This window comes from Lycium barbarum, chromosome 3, assembly GCF_019175385.1.
Source record: "Lycium barbarum isolate Lr01 chromosome 3, ASM1917538v2, whole genome shotgun sequence".
Taxonomy (NCBI): domain Eukaryota; kingdom Viridiplantae; phylum Streptophyta; class Magnoliopsida; order Solanales; family Solanaceae; genus Lycium; species Lycium barbarum.
Window position 1 is genome coordinate 143,059,123 of NC_083339.1, and position 24,116 is coordinate 143,083,238.

At 35.2% G+C, this 24,116-nt stretch overlaps 2 protein-coding genes across 3 annotated transcripts; one reads left to right on the top strand and one right to left on the bottom strand.

Annotated features, from left to right (window-relative positions):
• Positions 1-8,428: 8,428 nt before the first annotated feature.
• Positions 8,429-16,076, top strand: LOC132633214 (golgin candidate 2). The gene is made up of 10 exons (XM_060349482.1): positions 8,429-8,732; positions 9,133-10,287; positions 12,152-12,262; positions 12,405-12,464; positions 13,065-13,122; positions 13,603-13,646; positions 13,757-13,849; positions 14,912-15,037; positions 15,289-15,336; positions 15,430-16,076. The coding sequence occupies exons 1-10, from the start codon at positions 8,679-8,681 to the stop codon at positions 15,793-15,795; spliced, it is 2,115 nt and encodes a 704-aa protein (XP_060205465.1). The 5' UTR covers positions 8,429-8,678; the 3' UTR covers positions 15,796-16,076.
• A 355-nt stretch (positions 16,077-16,431) lies between these two features.
• On the bottom strand, positions 16,432-22,434 carry LOC132633215 (uncharacterized). 2 transcript variants are annotated; one of them, XM_060349483.1, is made up of 10 exons: positions 22,244-22,434; positions 22,052-22,121; positions 20,531-20,598; positions 20,083-20,144; positions 19,225-19,306; positions 18,573-18,806; positions 17,511-17,639; positions 17,374-17,435; positions 17,179-17,295; positions 16,432-16,807 (listed from the first exon to the last, which is right to left on the bottom strand). In XM_060349483.1, exons 1-10 carry the CDS (start codon positions 22,280-22,282, stop codon positions 16,759-16,761), a joined length of 912 nt encoding a protein of 303 aa, XP_060205466.1. In that variant the 5' UTR covers positions 22,283-22,434; the 3' UTR covers positions 16,432-16,758. The 2 variants fall into 2 exon arrangements, with proteins under 2 accessions (XP_060205466.1, XP_060205467.1); XM_060349484.1 differs by having other exon boundaries at positions 16,432-16,801; positions 22,244-22,433.
• Positions 22,435-24,116: the final 1,682 nt, after the last annotated feature.

A 24,116-nucleotide genomic window follows, 5' to 3' on the forward strand; every position in this document is an offset into this window, starting at 1 on the left:
ACATTTGGATGAATAAGAAATCTCTCCTCTCTTCTCTCTCTCTCTTTCTATTATTTTTATCTTTTACTATTATTACTCTTTTAGCTTAATTTTACAACACGTTATCAGCACGAATCTCTAACTATAAGCAGGCTGATTTTAGTTTTCTTCTCTCTGTTGAGGTGGGTTTGGAACCAAAATGACCCAAAAAAAACGTTTTGAACCAAAATACCCCAACAAAAAAAGAGGTGACAAAAGTACCTTTAGCGCAGTAATTTACTGCGCTAAAGGACTTAACCGCAACAGCGCGGTTAAGTCCTTTAACGCAGTAAAATACTGCGCTAAAGGTGCCCAGTAAAAAAAAATATTTTTTTCTATAACGCAGTATTTTACTGCGTTATAGAAACAGCAAAAAAAAATAAAAAATTGGCCAACTTTATTTTTTGCAACACTTAGTGTTTTTTCCCTGCTTTGACCAACGATTAGTCGCGTGTCAAGACTCCGAAACGTCAATATTTTATATAAAACCTGATTTTTTTTCTGCGTACAATAATACAGGCTCAATACATCAAGGATACGTAAATGTTCGGATCGTCATTTTAGGGGTTGAAAAGGTGCTTGAAGTAAGTTTTGTTTGAAAACTTTAGGTTTAAGTGTATTTTAGTCAACTTTATATGTCGAGAAAATTAGTCAGCTTTATTTTGAAAAATTGAAACCACAAAAGTGAAATTAACATTAACAGATACATTGCTTCGGAATTTTTACGTTGAAATCTATTGTGTATCATCATATTATAAGTAAAGAAAACCAAAAACTTCAAGCCAATTTGGGGGAAAATTGAAATTGAATAGGATAACAAGTGTTATTTTAAAAATTAGCTCGGCTAAAACGCCTTGCGGCGTTTGTCCACGTAGATCTCGAAAAAATACGCAAGATAAAAAAAAATCGCGTAAAACGGACATCCGAGCGCAAAGTTATGACTATCTAAAGTTTGACCACTTGGCAACTAGTTTTTCACCTGATATTTTTTAGAATTAGATTTATTTTTAAAATAAAGTTATGTCTTGATTAAAAAATAACACGCTTAAATCAAAATCTTAAAAAATAAAACACTTAAACCTAAAGTTTTCAAACAAAACTTACTTCGGGTGTCTTTTCAACCCCTAAAACGACGATCTGAACGTTTATGTATTCATGATGTATTGAACCTACATTATAGTACGTAGAAAAAAATATCAGGTTCTATATGAAATATTGACGTTTTGGAGTCTTGACACACGACTAATCGTTGGTCAAAGTATGGAAAAAACACTAAGTGTTGCAAAGAAAAGATTTATTAAAATAAGATGTTGCGATCTTTTTATGAAAAAAAAACACTAAGTATTCCTTAAGTGTGTTATTTTTTAATGCGTAACTTTATTTCGAATATGTTGCAAAAAAAAAATCGTGTGAATCGGACGTCCGAGCGCAAAAAATCGCGTATATTCGAAATAGAGTTACGCTTTAAAAAATAACACACTTAAATATAAACCCTAAAAATAAAAAACTTTAAGCTAATGACAACAAATCTTCAAACAAAAATGGACGTCTATGTATATAGAACACTTAAACCTAAAGTTTTCAAACAAAACTTACTTCCGGCACCTTTTCAACCCCTAAAATGACGATCTGAACATTTACGTATCCTTGATGTATTGAGCCCGCATTATTGTACGCAGAAAAAAAATCAGGTTCTATATAAAATATTGACGTTTTGGAGTCTTGACACACGACTAATCGTTGGTCAAAGTAGGGAAAAAGCACTAAGTGTTGCAAAAAATAAAGTTGGCCAATTTTTTTTTTTACTGTTTCTATAACGCAGTAAAATACTGCGTTATAGAATTTTTTTTTTTTTACTGGGCACCTTTAGCGCAATATTTTACTGCGTTAAAGGACTTAACCGCGCCGTTACGGTTAAGCCCTTTAGCGCAGTAAATTACTGCGCTAAAGGTACTTTTGTCACCTTTTTTTGTTGTTGGGGTATTTTGGTTCAAAACGTTTTTTTTTTTTTGGTCATTTTGGTCCGGACTCCTGTTGAGGTATGTCACTCTCTCGATTTTTTAAACTGTGATTGCAATTGTGCTTACTGATTTTGGCAGACTAACTTGTACTCTCTATTGAGTAATAGATGAAGAATTTTAGATGCATGGTAATGGTAACTACCATAAATTACCGTGCTTCTGTTTTGAAGGTACTTAGAAAATTGAATTCACATATTTCATCACTTGGTCCCCCAAAGGTTGGTATTAGACATTAGTTTTTCCCTACAGTGCATGTACATAGGATTTCCAATAGATTTAATATCAAAACAATAAAAATAAAAACAATGACAAATTGAATCAACATTTAATATGTTATTGCTATGTATGCACACAGTAACATTGGTACTGATGTGCATAGTTTTGTAGAGTCATAAATTATGATGCCTTTTAACTTTACAAAATATGTGAATCTATCATCACTGATTGTGCACCCTGTAAATGAGTATTCTGAATGTATACAAGCATTCTTGGAATATGTGAAGACCGTAATTTACTACAAACATGAGGCGTCTTTATATGGTACTTAAACACGCATTGATAATATTAAGCGAGACGGTTTGACTAAATTATGCCATTTATATTTTGTTTCTGTAATGTTTCTCTATACTCCACTATAGTGAGGCTGTCTAACTACAACTCTCTTTATATATATTTGATCATTCAAGTTTTCTTTTTAAAATCAAACGATGAGAAGAGAATTTTATGTAGTGTTTTCATGATTTGTACTACCGTTTGCACTAAATTATTTTGTTGAGGTGGTGCAGGAAATTCTATGAACTTACATAAGATCCAATTGGCATTGCTAAGAGCATATCTTAAAGGCTGAAGGGTGAGTCCTATTGTCCTTTGGCTTATTATGCCATTAGTTGAGGGTAAGATGGTGGATTCAAGTCCTGTCGCACCAAGAGGGTAAGACATCGGGTTTGAGTCCCGGTGCACTACAATGATAATATAAGATAAGGGGTTCAAGTCCCATCAATTTATGTCCTAACACGCCTTACATGGATAAGATGTTGAGTTTGAGTCCCGATGAACTATATTGATGATATAATGATGACTAAGGCAAAATAATGTGTATATTTGATGTAAATTCGTGAAGCCCGTCCCACTTGATAGGCTTCATTCCGTGAGGGGAATATGGTAGCAGTGCATAATAAGTCTAAATGAAAACAAGTGGTTAAACAAATGAACGTGGACGTGGCAAAGGACAAAAATAAAATAATGTTAATCATCATTGTCGTAATATAAGTGAAAGAACATTATGAGTTCTCTAAATGGTCCTTCTAAAGATGAAGGTAATTTTTGTCATCAATATGTTATGAAAAGTTATTAGGCACGCGGTCGTCATTCAACCTAATTTGATAAAATTTTATAAATCCTCCATCAAAAGAAAGGAATAAAACTTCATGGTGATGTTGAGGTGGATCTATGGATATGATAACGACAATGAGCTTATGATTAAAATTTATGAAGCACGTATATATGATTATATTATAGTCTATTCTTTGAAGAGAATGTGACTTGTGATAAGCATTGTGAATGCTCGCCCATTTTGAAAGTGAAATGTGAATACATTATGGATAAGGCCGTGCTCATATATGGTTGAATAAATACCACACAACTCACCTCTACGGAAGGTTTGAGAGAAAATAATTTTTTTTTTTGACATAAATGGTCAATGGTAGGGTCACGTACTTTTAGTAAGTCATAAATATTGTGATATGTCTTATCATGAATTACCAAAGGGTAAAAGTAAGAAATAAGTATTGTTTATAAGGTTTTGGCCATGACTATAACGACAATTACTCCCTAATAGGAGATGTTCACCATATGGATGGTGTTATGAAAAATGTGGTAGTATATAATTAATTGGGGGCTCTGAAAAAGCTAATTTGTTACAACCTGGAGGAATGAATTGTTCATAATATTGATGTTATAGTAAGTCTCAAAAGAAACTTTTTGAGTTTCAAAGGCATTGGTCAAATATGAATTACATTGAGACTATAGATTATGGGAAAATTTAATATCTTCATATTACTACAATCGAAGCAGGTTATAAATATTTATGTGAAAGGTTACCCGTCTTTTCCTGCTGTTTGAACTACAAAAATATAAGCATGATGATGAAATCACATGCGATAGTAAACTAGAAGTTTACGGAAAGAAATATGTGTTGGCATGACCGGTTGACCATCCCGGGTTCAAATGTGATGCGAAAATAATTGAGAATTCATGTGATTATAAATTGAAGAAATAAAATATTCTTCAAGAATTCTCTTGTGCTGCTTGTTCTCATGATAACAAATTGATTAATTTACCAGCTAAGGATGGGATTGTATCCCATGATTTTGGAACGTATAAAAGGTGATATATATATGGTCCTAGTCACCTATCATGTGGACCGATTGTCATACCCCATTTTTAACCGGGTTAAAGTAGAGTACAACATATTGGTGATTCCTATTTTTGTTTATTTTAAGGAGTCGCCACCTAATTATTTATGGTGAATCAGGACACCTAAATTTATTATAGTTATTTTAAAGTTAACTCTGTTTTAAAAGTCTGCGAAACTTAAGATTCTAGGTAAGGGTTCAATTAGTCTAAAGGGAAGGTATTAGGCATCCTTTAAGACCCATTAACAATGGTTAACCGACCGGACTTATGATTAATTAGGCTAAGGGTAAATATAGTATTATAAATGTTTGGAAAATAACCTATAAATATAGCTAAAGTTTTTAAAGTAAAAGGTAATAATGTTATTAGAAATAAGACATGTAAAAATAATAAGTTGTATAAAAGAATATTCCTAATGTTACTTTGAAAATGTTGTTGATTTCTAAATGAAAGTGTAATAATAATGTTTAAAATAATACTTGTAGAAAATGTAGTGATTTAATAAGAGTTTAATTATAAATAAACCAAAAGAAATGGGATGAGTGATGTTTCATATGTATTCCGAATATGAGTTACGCTAACTAGCAAATTAAAATGTATTTGTAAAGTTATTGCCATATTTACATTAATGTTTTAACAAATGTGTATTTCAAGTGTTCTAAGATAAAGGAATAAATATTGATTCTTTTAACTCAAATATATATGGTCATGCTATTTAAAAATTATTCCAAATAAATGTTATCGATACTATATAAGTAGTTTAAAACATAACTAGAAGTGAACGTAATTTTGTGAAATTAACTACCCACAACTAAACTAAAACCCTTAATGTTACTAAAGTTTAATTAACAAGCACGAATGTTAGTCATACAATACATGTTAAATACATACAAAATAAAAATAGAGGAGTAGATATGATGAGAATGGGCTCATCCCATTTTAGACTGTTGCCATCTGTTTGCAACTGGGCTTCGGCCCAGTAATAATTTATATGTGTTGTTGCGGACTGCCTGATACTATATGGCATATGGGCCTCGACCCAATATCATTTCTTGCACAGTTGTGGATTGGATGACTCGAGAAATACGTTGGGCTTTATCCCAACACAGAATATGGAAAGTGACGAGTCCCTCGGACTCGTATGCGGGATGATCATGCATAAAGTGAAAAGAAAAGGGATTAGTACATAATCAATAAATAAGATTAAACGTATATAATGTAAATTCAAAGAAAATTTCATTCGTGTCTTCTTATCACAGTATATTACATCATTTACGGAACACAAACTAAATCAATGAGACAGGCAAACATTCAGGAATTCCCATCAGAGAGATTTCCATCGACAAAAAATCATCACGCCCTGATGGGTTTTGATATCCCTATCTGTTCTATTAACATTGCAGGGACAAAAGGAAAATGATAATTTAACAAGAAGGCTGGAAAGGAAATGTCTATCATCAATTCGTATTTAAGAGAAACCAGTGCATGTTTAGTTCTAAAAGAGGGTAAACTCAATTTTAACAAATGGCGAAGGACAGACGAATACCACTCATACAGATTTTAAAGAGTTGAAAGAGGAGATCTTGCAAAGTTCAAGTTAAGACACCTTTTCATTCTCTCGTAGACAACACTGGATTTATACTTATTCTTTTTGTCTTTTCCGGAACCAGTTTTATCTTTTGCGCACAGAAACTGAAAACAGTTCAATTTAATACTCACACACATATAGCATAGATCTTATTCATCAAATGAAGAACCACAAAAACATATTCCTCCAGCAGGGAAATAGAGTCAAACACAGAGGTATACTTCACAGATTTGAGACTAGCATGAACTTGACTAGAACTTTATCAGCTCATGAAGGGAAAGCATCCAGTAAACAACACTTGTTACGGACCTAAAGAGAAGCATTTTGCTTGTCAACGAAATTCCACTCATAAGTAGGTTCACATCGTGATCTTTTGTAAAGTTAAGGAGTAAATTTGGTTAGTGACTGATTCACTTGAGGACAATCACTCAAAAGCTTCGAATTTGATTCAGATGAGGCTAAAACAGAACCAGACAAACAGAAATTGTTATTTTTAGTAGTTCGAACTACAATTATGCATATTTGTCCTAAAATCTGCAAGTAACACCTACTGATTTGTAAGACAAATTGACAGCCTCATTGTTCATGTTATCACACTCATAAGCATAGATATAGCCAAACATAACATCTTTTAATCATACTTATGAATCGTCAAGTATATCGCAAACGAGATTCAGACCAAATTAGCTTACGCTTAGCCAGACAACAGTCACAATAGCGTAATCAGAGCAGGGAATAAGTTGATTAATCTTAGTAAACCTAGCAGTCCTGATGTATTGCTATAATTAGGATAGGTTAACCAAAAACATACTAGATCACAATAAAAAGCTGAACAGATTCAAGGTTGTATAACATCTAACCCAAACAAATCACATTCATGTCAGAGTATATTACTTGAATAAACAGAGTGAAAGAGGGATAGTTTAGAACTGTTTTAACCATATACACAGTATACCTAGAATATGTATCAGGGTGTGTATATCGGGTGTATACCGAATGTATATCTTCTTCTTATCTTGTTAGCTCATTGTATACCACATGTATATTCGGCTCTAAATGGGTTCTAAGTTCTGGGAATTCAGTCTAAACATCCAAACTACAGTATACACCTTTCAAATTCATTTTGGCGACTAAAATTCTATCCTAACAGCTCCCAAACATCAAAGGAATAATATGACGACAAAGAAATTACATAACTTAAAAGTAGCAGAATCAGCTAAAATTTAACTAAAAGCAGAAACTAAAGACTAGAAGTAATAAACGTATCGAAGTTTACCTGTTTTGTGCGCAATTAACTGGGATGTCGAGGTCGTCGAATCTACTCGAACTCGAAAACGATTAAAGTAATTAAGGCTTCAGATTAGAAAGTAAAAATAGAGTAATATGTGGCTATATTATTGATCAAAATTGATGTTTTGTAAGGGATTTTTTTGGGTTCCAAATCCCCTTCTGATGTTCGGATTCCTTTTTTTTCTTTTCTAACAGAAAACTTCGCCCCGAATTTATAGGGCTTCGTTTAGTTTAAGAAAAGAGAGGAGCGTATGATAGAGACGAAGGAGTGGGGGACAAGCGTGGGGGACAGCAGCGAGTGGGAGTGGCGATGGTGGAGAGAACGTGAGGAAAGGAGGGTGAGGAGCAGAGAGGCGTGGGGGACAAGGGAATGTGGATGTGCAGAGGCGTGGAGATGAGGGGACAGGGGAACGTGGGAGGAGAGTGAAGGAGGAGAGGAAGAAGAAGAAGAGAGGGTAGGGGTGCGCGGCGGAGAAGAGGAAAGAGAGGAGAAGGGAGTGAAAAAGAGATGAGGGATTAGGGTAAGGAATGTTATTAGTTCATTGGGCCGGGTCGGGTCAAAGAATGGGCTGGATCGGGTGAATTGTTTGGGCCAGACGGGTGAGAATGGGTAATGGGGCCGGTCATGTGGGAAATAAGTGATGGGCTGGTCCGTTTGGGCCATTAATTGGCTGAAAAATGTTGGTCTTTCCTCCTCCACTTTGATTATTTTGGGCTTCTAATTTAGTAACTAGTACAATATATATACTATGATAATTAGTGATTAATATGTAGAAAATAAAGGATTTGACAAAGTGTTATCTGGTAATTAATTTAACGAGTCCAAACCGGAAAACGATGATCTTTCCCACATTCTCAAACGTTGAATGTCATATTTATATCTACCCTTTTGTATGCCTCTATGCACCACTATAAATAGAGTCATAGGGATTCATATTGAACACATTTGGATGAATAAGAAATCTCTCTTCTCTTGTCTCTCTCTGGTTCTATTATTTTTATCCTTTACTATTATTATTCTTTTAACTTAATTTTACAACAATTTCCAAATTCTAAAACCAGGAGATTTATTACGAGGTGAAAATAGGAAATTTGAGGAAAGAGAGCACTCAACATTCAACAACATTGATTGTTGCCTAAATAATAAATCCATAAAATATTATTCCCCAAGTTTTCAATCTAAATCTTCTAAGTTTGGACCGGGAAGAATTCGACTGGTGAAGAAGTGGTTACCAAACACTGTACGCATTTTTGCCCTTTAACTGAAATCAAATTTGTTCTAACAATGCTTCAGTTGTACACATAGCAATACACTGTGTTGTGATCTAAACACTAATCCAACGGCCATGGCTCACTGGATCTCTTCCAAGCTCAAAGTCGCCGAAAACCTCCTTCATCAGGTTCCTCCTTTATCTTATGAATAAATTGCTTAGAGATTTTGTGAACTTAATTTTGATATGTTTGCGCTCAATTTTACTAGTAGATTTCTAATTGATTTTCACCGAAAAATCTCCTTTCCTCTTTTTCCATCCATGAAATATTGCATTTGTATTAGGAATTTAGTGAAATTAATTTTGATATTTTTTGCGAGTATAACTTAGTATTTACTGTAGTAGTTATCTAATTGCGTTTCCCTCATATTTATTATTCGAGTGGTCAACAAGCAGGAGATTCACTCATTGCTTATATGTTTCTTAGGGATCTATTGAAATTAATTCTACATTTTTGCTCTGGTATTACTTACTACTACTTGGTAGTTATCTAATTGATTTTCCCTAAATATATGTTCGAGTGGTTCAGATAGATCAACAAGCAGCTGATTCACTTCGTAAGAGTGAGAAGCAGCGATCTGATGATATAGATCGCGAAAACATAGCCAAAACGAATGAAAACAAGCCACTTAAGGACCAGTTCAAGAAGAAAAGCCTCGAAACAAATGATATAATCCAGAAATCCAAATATGATCGTAATTCATCTTCTATTAGCCTGGATAAGAGCAATAGCTTTGGCAGGAATAATAGTTATAAGGCACATAAGGAAGCTGTGACGCCAATAGATTCGGTACATAAGGGAGCTGCGACGCCAATAGATTCGAGCCCCAAGTCCAGTACCAATGCGCTTACTGATAATGATTGGACTGAATTGCTAAGTGCACCGAGTTCCACTGCTGGGGCGACTACTGGTAGTAATGGAGTGGGAAGTACTCGTAGTGGTCGGAATGATGGTAGAAAGCAAAAGAGTTTGGGCTCCGGGTCAAATTTGCCAGCTGTAGGAGGGAAACAGAGCCAGAAACCTCAAAAGGTTGTTAAGAGTGTTAAAGGATCAAATATTCATTCAGAGAATGAGGTAAACAGTAGAAGGTTAGACAGAAAAGCTAGAACTTCAAATGTTGAACTCAAAAGTGATGGGGAAGGTTTGGGAAAAGGGGACCGTCATCGGAAACACGAGGATGTGAAGTCCTTCTGTGGAAATAAGGATGAACAAATTGAAGTAAAGAATGAAGGTTTGGAGGTTGTTAAGGACGTAGAGAAGTCTCCAGTGAACAGTCGTTCTGAAGATAAGAGCCTTGGCATTGTACCTGGGTCTTCCACTCTTGATAAGGAGTTGGACATAAAGAATCAGCTGGATGATAATCAGAGGATTAGGCCTGTGAAGGCTACGGTTGACAGACCAAAAATGGACTCTCCAAGTTCGACTTCTCTGAAGATGAGCTCTTCTTCACCTAGTAATGCAGAGTCTGATTCTGAGACAGATTCAACATCTTCATCAGGCTCGGAAAGTGAACGTGAAAGAGAAGAAAGGAGAAGAAGAAGGCAACAGATCCTGGCTGAAAAAGCGGCTGCAAAAGCAATGGAAGCTATAAAAGAACGTGAGAACAAGGTTGCTAAATTGGAAGGGGAGAAACAGAGCTTAGAAAAAATACTTGAAGAGCGGGCCAAACAACAAGTTCAAGAGGTACATACTTGATCTTTCTGTTTATTGTTGTTATTTGGAATAGTTTACTTTCCTGGTTTTAACTTGTGTTGGAAATCATAGTTTTATCGGAACAGGGTTATATTTGCCCTTGTACTTTTAGAAATACGCTATATTTGCCCTTCGTTATACTTTTTTGATTTACCCTTGTCATCCAACTTTAGAGTCATAGTTATCCCTCATCAGTTAAATTCAATGTCTCCACCTAAATTTTCCTATGTTGCGCCTACATGGCACATTTTTTTTCCAACTAAATCTACTCACCCATTTAAACTCTTTTAACCCGTCCGCCCGACCCACCGACCCACTAAAATATTAAATTCCAAAAGTTTCATTGTTTATCCATGATGGATTTTCATTCAATACTCAATAGTAATAGACTATGGTTTGAACAATTAAAGATCTTAACATTCAAGATGTGCAATTATTTCTCGATATATGCAGTTTGGGTGTTAGTAATGTTTGATTTGGGCAAATTCAACTCTCACTTAAACCAGAAAATGTAAAAGATGTGGTTGACCACTGAGGCACTGACTAAACAAATTATTTCTTAGCCAACGACTTGGCAAATTGAATATACCATGAAAATCCTGTCTAGAAAATCTAGTTGATATTACACGTTTTTTGTGCAATTGTTGAAGTACATATAGTTGTCAATACTGAAATACCAACCCATTAACAGTTTTCTGTAAATTCGAATATTAGACCTTTAATTGTTCAAAACATAGTCTATTACTGTTGAATGAAAGCCCACCATGGATGAACAATGACGCTTTTGGGTTTTAATATTTTAGTGGGTCGGGCGGACGGGTTAGAAGAGTTTAAATGAGTGAGTAGATTTAGTTTGAAACAAATGTGCCACGTAGGAAAATTTAAGTGGGGACATTGAATTTAACTGATGAGGGGTAAATATGACCCTAAAGTTGGATGACGAGGGTAAATATGACCCTAAAGTAGGATGGAAAGGGCAAATATATCAAAAAAGTATAACGAGGGGCAAATGTAGCTTATTTCTAAAAGTACAAGGGCAAATATGACCCTTTTCTGTAGTTTTATTTAATAGAAAATTGGCTTGCTATCTAGGAAAGGATTTGACCTCCCCCAACCACATGAGCAAGCAGTTCCTGACTCAAGATCATACAGACTTTGCAGCAATAAACATTTTTTCTTAATAAGTAACGGCAGTAATCTGTTTGTTGTTCTGGAGCTAAAGATAAAATGTGCATTTGGCACAAGAAAGTCTTTCAGAAGAGGCGTCAATCTCTATACATAAATTTGACTGGAAATTTGTCCCTTTTTGATAGGTTTCTTTTAACTTTCTTCTGGAAGGGATTCAAAAGTCTCTGGTGTTGAAGTAAAATTTGGACCATTTTTTAATCAAACCACATAGGCATATTACCTTGATAGGCTTAGACATTTAGTTGTGTTCTTGACCATTTCCTATAACACTTTCAATTACCAGATTGATGTTCTGAACTTCATTTATGTTGTGCATTGATCTGATCATACCTTTTCCCTAGTCTCCTGAGAACTTGTTTCATCAACTTTTTGGTTGTTCTTGTTAAAATAAAAGTTGGAAAAGAAGAACAATAAAGAATTATTCTGCTAATTCTACGCTGGCTTAGCTAGTAGTAAATCTTTTGAGAATACAGCTTCTTCAATCACTAATTTGCTCTTTCCGTGCATAAATCAGTTTCCTTTGTAATGTCCACAGAAAGGCTGATGTTTCTTAGTCTTGGTTGTACTTCTCCCTAGTACGTCCACCTACATTTGTCACAAATAGAATTATAAGACATTTTAATGTTATGGCCAACTGCCATCCTTATGACTACTTCTTTGGTTATAGGCTTCTGAGTTACAGACGAACATGATGGAAACAATGGAAGCTGTTGAGTTGGAGAAACAGAAACATAATAGTACTAGAATGGAAACTCTTACACGATTAGCAAAGCTTGAGGTACTTTGAAATCTGCTTAACCATTCTGCTTGTACATGTTTTACGTTCAGTTGTTGGGCAAGCAGGATACGGCTTGCATAAATATTATGGCTAAAGCATCCATTCGAAAATGAATATTTAACACTGTAGCTATTTCTTGCAGACTGTAAATGCTGAACTTGCAAGGTCTCTCGCTGCTGTTCAACGGAATCTTGAAGCAGAGGTATATGAAATATTAACCCTTGTTTCAGCAGAATTTGGAAATCATGCTGTACTCTGCTTCTACGACAACAAAACAGTTATAACACATTTTCTGTCGCATTTGTGGGTGTTAATAGCATTGCTGCGATGTGGTTTCATAAGTACAGAATTTTTTTACTCCTTAGTCGTAGCTGATTCATTTTGCAGCCCTCTAACTTGGTCCTGTCGAGTATCTATGTTCTCTTTTTTATTTCCTTTCGGGGAGGGAGGGGATGCAGCGGTGTCACTTCAGGTTGTTGCCAATACATTTTGTCCAAAAAAAAGTTGTTGCGGATATACATAAATGAAGGAACAAATAAGTGAGTTCATGCCTCACCTAGTAAGACAATATGTCGTTTTGAGCAAGTGAGCCAAGACCTCATATGTTATTATCGCACTCCTCCCCTATTTTTTCTTTCTAAGAGAACAAAGCAGCTTAAAGAAAGTATTACTAATTTGGTTTTTAATATGAATCAATTACTTTTTCAACTTCAGAGATTACTATTTCTGATTGAATATGCTTAGGAATGAGAACTGTTAATAAAAGCATTTTATTCACTAGTGTTTAATGTTAATGCTTCAGGTTTGTCAGGTTGCTGAACTACGCCAACAAATTGAGTTAAAAGAAGCGGCTTATGAAGGTCTGCTTTTGGTATCTTTGACCAAGTCAGAAGTTGTTATCTTGTCACATTTTTTACTTCGCACTAATCAGGAAAATGCGTTACCCATACTTGTATTTGGATGTGCATTTAAAAATTAAACACATCTTTGGTTATGTGTGATAATATGAATTTCAGACAACTTGTGTTGTCAAAGTCTGCAAGGTACAGTACGTCATTTTGTGGCATTTCCTGCTTGAGACATCAACATAGTACAAATTGCATTGCAATATAGGTGGCTGGTTGATTTAATGATTCACAGGACAGGAGGCCAGTTTTCTAGTCAGCTTCTGTAGATCAGTTCATCTATTTCTTGAATAAGATCCATTGGTGGAAAAAAATGAAAACACAAAAAATTGAAATTGACAATTTTTTTGTAAAAATGTTTTTCTTTTGCGATGATAGGTTTTCTTCACAGGAAAGAGATAACTGAAGCTTTTTAACAATCTTCTCGTCTTGCAGAATTGAGAAGGAAGATATCTAGGACACAGGGAAGTGGTGTTAACGTAAGTAATGCCGGCTTTTCTTTGTCTTTAAGCAGATTACTTTCTCTAATATAACTAAGTTTTCCTTTCCCTATCTTCTAACTCTTTTCTTTTTGATGAAATTATTGTAGTTAGTGGCTTCAAAAGGCATTGAAGTGGAGAGGGAGATGCTTGAAGCAGAACACTCTTTCTTAACAGATAAAGTGGGATTGTTGCAGGAAAAGGTAACCAGCTTTTGGCACAATCAAAATTTACTTCTCTGCGGGACCTTTTTGAACTAATATAGCCATATAGGAGCTGAATAGTACAATATCTTTGGAAACACTAGATCTGAGTGGATCGTGTATGCCATCTTTATTTCATGCACTTCTGTTAGCACATTTAATTGTTGGAACAAGAACAACCATACTATTTGGGTTTTGGCCCAGAAAATATGAGCCCATTTGGATTGGCTTATAAGTTGCCTATAAGCTGTTTTCAGCTTTTTTGAGTGTTTGGCTGGCCAGCTTAAAGTCATTTTCTGCTTAAAATAAGCTCAAAAAAATAATTGGGCCTGTTTGACTTAGCTTATCTAAAACAGCTTATAAGCTGAAAACAGCTTATAAGCCAAAAAAAATAAGTTGGGCTACCCCAACTTATTTTTTTTTTTAGCTTAAAAGCTGTTTGCAGCTTATAAGCTGCTTAAAATAAGCCCATCCAAACAGGCTCTATGTCTACTTTGTGAATAGCCTAGGAAAAATCACCTAGCTATAGTTCATTGGACACTGTGTTGTGCGGCATAATTCAGGGGTGTAAATGAGTTCTGAGACAAATAATTGGAAGGAGAGTGCCGCATTGGTTGTGCTCTACAGTTGCATATGGATCATGACAATTTCTTTACCTGCTTTCAATCTGAAGAAAATTAAATGATATACTTGCCAGAACAAATTTATGATGCCCTTCTCGTTTTGTCAGTATTTGCATCTTATGGTTTCTGCTGCTATATGAACCTTTGTGTTAGTATGTAAATGTTTTATGTGATTTTACAGCAATAAGAAAAGGACCATTTTCTTTGTAGGGTACTTGTCTTGCATATGGGGTAATATTTAGAGACTGCAAAAATGAAACTGAAACACTGTTTCAGTATGTTCAGAATGTTATTGGACATTGTTTCAAGAAATTTGTGTAAGAGTGTAAAAGCAATGATTGAGTTGTATACAAAACCGAAAGTTATAATTGGTGTTGCTTAGCTTTCTTTATGATGTTAAACTCATCTAGTTCGTTCGGTGTGACCGCTGGATCTCTAGGCAAAGACACTAGAAAGTAGCATTGCGACAACACAGCATGAACTGGAAAACCCAACTGCAGTGGAAATTGAGCTCAAGCGGAGGCTTAGTCAATTGACCGATCATTTGATTCAAAAACAAGCTCAGGTTCTTCCTCTTAAATTACTGTGTTCCAACTGTTCAAGCTGTCTAGTATTTCTTATATTTGCTGGTAAACAAAACAAATGAATCTGTTCTACATTCGATATGTTCATATTAGTAGATCCTCGAATCGACCGTTTAATTCCGTAAATGCTCACAAGCATGCTTACTTCCAATAGGGAGTCATTTACCTGATTTCTGCAGATAAATAGTACATGGACACTAGACAGGGTTTCTGAACTTTGCTTGTATTTTAGGTCGAGGCACTGTCTTCTGAGAAGGCCACAATGACATTTAAAATTGAGGTACATTTCTGTCCTTGAGTAAGATATTTCCATTACAGTTGTAATAGAAAATAGTTCAGAGTGCTTCAATCCAAATTTTCATATCATGTTTAGGCGATTTCAAGGTCGCTAGAAGAACACAAGTCTATGCTAACTGATTTTCCCGGTACCTCATCAATGGGTGATTTGGAGTCTGGGTTGTGGGAACTCTCCAACTCAAAGTTGAGGCCTTTGTTTGAAGAAAGAATGCGATCAGGCCAGCAACATTTAGGATCTCTGATTCGGCAGTTGGACTCCATCTTCTGCACCGGAATGGTGTTTCTTAGAAGGAACTCAAACGCAAAAATATTGTCTCTGGTTTACCTTGTTTTCCTTCATCTTTGGGTCATATACATTTTAATGTCTCATGCTCCTGTCTCTGAGGATAGTAGTGGTGCCGTAATTTCCTTGGAGAATATCAACAAAACGGGAGGCATGTGATATCATTTATAGATGCGTTGATTCATGTTCATTGGATCCATCATTTTTGTTTTGAGATCCTTTTAGTGTCTCCATCCCCTCTCAGCCAAAAACACAGATGTATAGAAATGCACCAATTTGTTAAACAAACCTCAGATGGTTATGTTTATGTCATCTATGGGTGATCCTCCTTGTATATCTAGGTCAAGGAATGTATAAGTTTTAAAGGTAGATATGCATTTCATGGCAAATAGAAATTCATTGATATAGTTATGGTAATAAATTCGAACAATTCTTACTAACTTTTGAGACCATGCTTATCCGTTTCCCTCCCCATATATGACTCTCCCCACTCCCCAAGCTGCAAATATTGATTGAAATACTTGCATCCGATATTTTCACCAATTCAAACAATTTAATCATAAGACTCAAGTTAAAAGTGAAAATCATATCATTAAGTGTTAAAGGTTAATATGGAAGACACATTCTGCATCCATTTCTTAACCGTTTAACATAAATTTCTGTCAATGACATATTTTAGGTCTTTGCGTGTGTAAAATTATACCACTTGCAAGTTACAACAAGCCACTAGAAAACGCAAAAGCAAGAAAAATGTGGGGTGGTGCTGAGGCGGGCAAAGCATACAACATTCTGACAAGCATTAAACATATGAACTTTTAAGAATATTGCTGTTTAACTGTTGGCGATAGTTTTCAAGTTGCAATGACAAAGAAGCTATAAGCCAACTCAACCATGTGAAGCCAAGATTTGATTCAGGATACAATTGGGGAACATAGCAAAAGAAGTTTGAATACATTATGCAAAACAATCACATACATGGATTTTATTAAAAGGATTACACTATTGAACGGAAATGCATAGAATGTGAGAGGTTAAATAGAACTTTTGAGCAGTCAATCAGGTCTGTGCAGCGAGAAGCTGGCAAACTATTTGCACTAGTATGGAATCCCAAAAATTAAGCAGTTAACTCATCTTCGGGTCAGTTCTGCCTGCTTGCTGGCTTCGTCTATTCCTTGCAAACAACAGAAATTTCTTAACAATTCCATAACAATGTCTTCTAGGTAAAGTTGAGTCTTGCAAATAAGCAAAATCACACATGCAAATGTGCTTTTGGCCCCAAGTAAAACCAATTGTAGCTTCCTCGGTCGTACTTGTAAGTTTACTCAGTTAAGGTTAAACCTTGAGAACTATCAGAACTTGAGATTTGAGTAGAAGCAAAAAAGTAGTCATGATACACGTAGATATACATACAAACAAAATGTTGAAGAGTGAATTAAGTCAACCCTTCCTGAAGAAAAGAACCACCTAAAGCCAACATATGTCATATACATAAATTGGAAAAAATTGAGAAGGACAAACTTTGAGAAAAGATTTAAGTTTTACCAGCTTAGCTCTTCTTCGGGAAGATTGCGACTGTACAAAGGAAACTCAAAAAAGAGTATGGCTTTGAACCATTGAGGAACACTCCCATAAACTCCAGGAGGAAGCAGAATAAGAGGGCTGAAACAATAATTTATAGTATCAATTTTACCATTACATTGAAATAAGAGGAAATATTAGTTAAAACTATAAACAAACCTAGTTTTTCTCTTATATGATCTATATGCAGCAACATTTCCAAACTTCTTGTCTGCTGATGCCTGTTTAATTAGAGCAAGTAACAGCATAAGTTCATGTTTAGAGGCAAATGTAGTAAGACAAAGCAATGATTGTACCTCAAGCAAGGGTATGCCACTAACAAAAAGGAGCAGCAAGGTTACGAATACTGGTCCAACTACTACTAGCCACTCAGCACCCTGTAGCACCGGTGTGGAAGCCAGGAAAATTCCCCACCAAAGAAAAATCTGAAGAGCAGTATAAAATTTTTAGCTATAGTCTAGTTAAAGATGAAACTGGAAAATGTGAAAACTGAAACCAAGAAAAGAAGATTGTAAAGATTGTAACTTGACATGGTTTTCATACTTCTCATTTGGAGAGTAACTTGTGGCCTTCTACGTTGAATTAGAAAAACATTACATTCATAGACTTATTGAGAAGTCAAGCAAGAAATCAAATTTACCAAGATGCTTTGGAACCACTTCCAGCAAATTCTCTCCGTTTTGGCACTCTTTCTGTCCACTTAATCTTACTGCTTTCTCGATTTTTTTCTTATTATGATCTTCATCTCTCCTTTTCCCTTTACCTATCCACCATGTACAGGTCCCAAGTTCCAAACATGAGTTAACTAAGCCATCATACAGTAGCATAGGTTCAACAAAACATGCCTAACTCAAGGTTACTCTTTACTAAAAATATGTCATCCATTCAACACTAGCTATGAACTCAAATTACTCTCGCAGACCTATTTTTATAGTCTTACTTTGGTTAGGTGCAGTTATTAAGAGGAAACCTAAACTTGCATGGTACTCTAAAGGGAGGAGAATCATATAGTATAGCAAAAAGATAGTTCATACAAAGAGTGCGTCGCATATAACTTTTGAAGTCATCTAAAATTTTAAAAATAGAGTAGCAAAGGGTAAAGGTTCCAATAGAGGAAAGTTGGCACTTTAGAAATAGCCAAAACAGTTGTCTTTTTGGGCTGAATAGAGATTCTTGCAAGAAGATAACTAGGTTAAAACCTTCTATATGCCACAACAATGTTTGCGCATACAATATTTGTTCTCTTGAAACAAACAAGTCATCTTTAGCTCCATTAGGTTAAGCCTCACGAACATCAATACTCACGATAACTTACTATACTCTCCAACACTGCAGAAGAGACAATTCAAAGGACTAACCTCACCAAAATAGTTTGGATGACGTGAATATTTCCAAAGTCCAACAGTGCACCACCTTCCTCTGTTTTCTGGGGAGTTTTTGAATGCCAACTTTTGTTGGTCAGCTGTAATTTCAATTAGTATTCCAATAGACCACATAATCCAACCAATGACGTCTTGAGCCTGAAGAGGAGGCTGCTTGTCACTTGCATTAACAACTGTCACTGGCAAACTAACAGTCCATACCCAGATTGCCTGCAATAGAATGAGTTGTCATTTAGAGAAAGCAATAATGTCTCATTCTGTTGTTGCCTGAAAAAAGAAATACCGCCTCCATCCTAATTTATGTGGTGGTGAGTTTAACTGAGCATGGAGTTTCAGAAAGAAAGAGAGACTTTTGAAATTTGTGGTCTAAAACAAGCATAGACATTTGTGTGGCTATAAATCACCTCATTAAGGGTGAAATAGAAAGTTTAAAGTTAAATTATTTCTAAATAAGAAAGTATGACCCTCCTTTGGGCACATACTAAAAATGAAAATATGCCACATAAATTGGGACGGAGGGAGTAAGTTGTATTCACAAAAGTCAGAATATAAAGCAAAATCAGTTCCGCTGAGAGCATAAAACCAATAAAAAGCCAAGCAACAGATGGCTGGATAAAAGGAACAAAACCTGAAGTATCCAAAATATTGCCAGTCTTGCAAGATTGTCGCGTTTGTCATCAAAACGTCTGTCCTCCCCCCACTGTAATATCCTGATAAGAACAAAAATCAAAAAGACAAAGCTAATGTAAGTCTAATTGCTGCAATATCTGCATGTATTTAATAACCATGCAAACCAATATAGTTTATGATTCTACAACTAAGATAAGATGAATGTAGATTATTAACCACAGGAACAATGAGAAAATAATAATCTCAACCAAACATTTGTGAAGTTACTTCAGAATGGGCGCCTTCTTATTGGAAAGGAAAACATAGCTTTTAAGCTATAGAAGTTAGTGAATTAGGACCTTTCTTTAATGAAAAACTACAAATAAAATTTCATTTGTCTTTTAGTTTCATAGGTACCACATAGACCATTCATGAATGTGAAAAGATGCTTAAAAGCATAGAAGTAAGATGATGTAGCTTTTTAGATCTCAAAATAGTGATGGAAGTTCAGACAGGACAGATATACATTGGCCGTATTACTAGTAGCCGAGGGAACATATTGGAAGATTCTAAGAGAGGTAGTAATATTAGGACTACTTATCATACTGCTCTTTACGATACTCATTCGCACAAATGATTCAGACAATTGCAACACCAAAGCTGGAACTGTTATACACAAGTTACAACATTGAAAGGGTAATAAGATCTCCTAGAGGAATTTATAATTCTCGACATTTTGAGCAAGACAGGGAGAAAGGACCTGGAATGAAAGGACCAAATTATAGCTTCTTATTTCTTTGCAAATGATAATAATAAGTAGGCGGAATAAGAAAAAAGATAAAGACAAGTTTACTAGTAGAATTGATACTGCTCTTACCTCATTAATAGAAATATCCCCAATCGAAGACCCCATGTCACTACAAACAGAGACAAAACCACCTGAAAGACAGGACAACCAAACAGAATAAGATGTTGTGGAACAATTCCCTAAGCACTTCCAACCACATATTCGAGCAAAATGAAGATTTTTAGAGATACATGACACCAATATTGGCAGAGATAAAAACAAATAGCTTAATGACTAAATTTTCTTGTAGAATACTAGATTTCTAAAGCTAATACTGTCAATTTTCAGAGCTCCTGGCAACTGACTAACTGGACATGGGGCACAGGAGAGAGGAAAGGTTCAGGGTGGAGAGTAGGGGAGGGAAAGTAACTATTGACAAATCCCGGCTGGGAATAACAAACACTTTCTGAAGTTACTTTAACAAAAATAACCAAACTGTTAAAAAAGAGCCAAATCACTAACTGATGTAAAATCGTACCTGTCGAAAGTACCATGAACCCTTTAGTACCAAGGTCAAAATAGCAAGTACAATGAAGTTTGTACTTCCTGTATGGAAACAATTGACAGAAAACTAGTAAAAATTATCCCCCAAAACTGGCAGAATATAAGCATAAAATAAATTTCAAGCAAAGAGATTGGCGGTCATAATAAAGAGGCTCCATTCGTGATAACCTTTTCATCAATCTAAGGCCAATATAGAATATTGGCTTTAAAGAGGAAATATAACTAGTTTGAAGAGGCAACTTGTTAAGTATCAACCCACCATGGAGATAATAGGAAAATCTAGTGTGGAATAGTCCAAATCATTGGTAACAAGGCATCAGCAAGCGAATTATGTGTTACGTAAACTAACTTAAAATTTTAAAGCTAGATATATGTACCACAAAGTAGCACTAGGATGTCAGATTAAGCAAGAATACACTGCATATTAATTACGCAAGACTAGGCTTATAAAAAGGTAAAACAACATAGAGAAATTGATCATTGGTGTAAGGTTATAGTAGCATCTTCGAAAGCTTGTGTTATAAATGGAACAGGCTTAAAGACTAGCCTATTAGGTGGGAGAGCCCATTCAACCTATAGGCCCGCTACTAATACTCTTTGCAATCAACGAGGTACAATTGGTTCATAACAATGGCTCTCGCTTGAGGACCAACAACCTTGTCGGCAGTGGCGAACCCATGTACAATTTTTGGGTGCTCCAGCACCCATTAAATTCAGTCACAGAGTGTATAGCTGTATAGAAAATATAAAGGAAACAAATATAAATAGTTAATAGAGCACCCCCGAACTCAAAATTCCTGGGTCCAGCACCCCCGAACTCAAAATCCTGGGTCCGCCACTGCTTGTCGGTCATGGTTGACACCACTTCTTTGGTTCAAGCCACCACTCCTGCCACCCCTTTGCCCATATGGTCACAACTGAAATCTCTTTTTTTTCTTTCTTTTAGGGCCCAGTTTCATGGCTGGCACCACTCTGAGTCGGTCTCAGACGTTGATCAACCAATTGTTACAGACTGAACAGATAGCCCAACCCAAAAGACTAAGTATTAGCTCGGAGAGCCCATTCAGCCTGTAAACTCACTACTAATACTCTTCGCAATCGATGAAGGACAAATGGTTCACAACAGCTAGAAGCACACCATCAAAATGGATGGATCGACATCTACAAGAAAGAGTAACAAATAATGACACTCTACTTTTTTGTTCCAGTGATTAAACAGAGGTCACAATAAACAAGAAAGTGATAGCCTTTTAACAATGTGGTTCACTGCTAAACGAGCTCTTATTACTCTAAATATCAAAAGAATAGACCCATCCCACACCTCCCATCAACCAAAACAAAGGAGAAAAATCAAGAAGCACAAAGCAAAATAATACCAGAAAATCTAAGTACCTCTTGCTGAATTTCAAAAAATCATTTTTTTTTCTTTTTCTGGATAAGGTTGAATATCAAGAAACAAAAGGATAAGCTGATGTGGTGAAGCTAATGATCTTACCTGCAAAGTCTGTAACTTTATCAAACTTGAGGAGTGCTGTGATAATGAAAAAAACACACTGATAACCCAACTGCAAAAAAGAAAAAGAAAAGCAGCCGATCATAATTCAAAGCAGCAGAGAATTAAGGTCCATGTGGAGCATGAAGGAATGTAAAAAACAAGGAAGAAGGGAAAAAGAAAGTGCTAACTAACAGTAACAATGGCAGTGAGTCCCAAGAAATGGGAGTCCATAACTGTCTCCAAAGGCAATCAAACTACCTTTGCCTTTCCGGTAGTGTCTATCTAATGATTAATTTTTTTTCTCTTTGTTTATGTCGGGCTGTTCAATGAAGTCATCACATGTTAGACTGTCACCACTTGGGTTGGGCTTTGTAATATGTGTGGTTAATAACATTTCTTGACGCCTTTTGCAATGGGACCATACAATTTATATGATCTGTTGATCGAGAGAAATGTGTTAGGCATACCTTATGTACAGTTGCGGACCCGAAATTTTATACAAATGAGTTCAATTAATAAATAGGGATCAACCATAAATATCTAATAATGTAATCAATGTCGAGCATAACAAGTTAGATTTGTCCATTGCTCTTTTATTTGTTCTTTTTTATTAATAATGTAACCTTAAAATAAAGTTATTTTAAACTCCACTCTTTTTTATATAACAAAGTTGAGAATTCTTTTTTTGAAAAAAATCAGAAAAAATATTTACATTTATTATTTAAAAAAACTATCTAATTCAAAAAATTTATTAACAAGAATTTAAAAATTATTAGCTCTATGTAATTAGAAAAATCATTTATAATTATAAATTTTATTTACTAACAAAAGAACAATACCAATAAGTTTTAAACTAAACAAAAATAATAAAAAATTAACTAAATTAAAATAAATTAACAAACTATATATAGTTTCAACAAATATAGTTTTATGTTGTAGCAAAAAACTATGAAACAGAGTACCAAAATTCAATTTGTAAAAAGTTTAATTTTTTTTAAACTAAAATAGATTTTAGAATATTATTATTAGTGAATTTGAGTAAGAAATCAAAATATAAAAGATGAAATAGAATAAAGAAAGACAATATAAAAGCAATGAATTTTATTAGCTAGCAGTTGAATTTTATTCAAAAAAGCAAAAAGCAGCCTGTGCAACGTTATGAAGGGAATCGATCCCGCATCGTAACTACAAATTTGAACGCACTTGACCATCGCTCCACACCCAAGTTTTATGTCAAGTGGATTCAATTTCTTCTATATAACCAAATTTAATAATAATTTTCCTTATATAAACAGTAAATTCGGGACGAAGTGGGTTCAATTGAATCCACTTGACACCACGTGGGTCCGCCCCTGAGTATGTACATTACTGTCAAATCCTAAGTAATTTCATATGTTGGTCGATAGAGGCCTACGATAAATAAAAGGGCAACAAATAATCCTAAGCTATCACATACAAATAAAAGAAAGAGGAGGGAAATACTTGCATATATATCCATGAATACCAGTTTGAAAGCGAGTCCATCATTTCAGTTCATTTATTTGCGTGGATAGTCCTCTTTTGGGGTGGTCTTTACTCTTTAATTTTGTCCCTCAAATTTGTTACACCCCGCATTTTCAGAGCATGAGCATGCCACGTACATCACCGTAGTAATGGAGTATCGGAGACGTCCCATGATGTTTTGTAAGGTACAAGCCATGGGAAGTATGTAACAATGAAGTAAAGGATGAATTACGATCTCGTAAGTCGTAATCGGGAAAAACTATTTTGAAACACAAGAACATGGCCATTATCAAGTATAATAAATGATAAATATCATGTATGGAGAGTTTCGGAAGATTTCGAGATCAAGCAAATTGAAGAAAATAAGTTTGACGAAAATTTGAAAAATGTTGGCAGGATTTTGGGCAGATTTTTAGTCAACTTTGGAGGGGCATATCTCCTAGTATATTAGGAGTTTTAAGGTGTTTCAAAAGCCTAAAATGAATCTCGTCGAGTCTAGTTTTCAATGCAATAAACCTCTTATCGATACGACATCGGAGTAGAGAATTATGGACGTTACAAG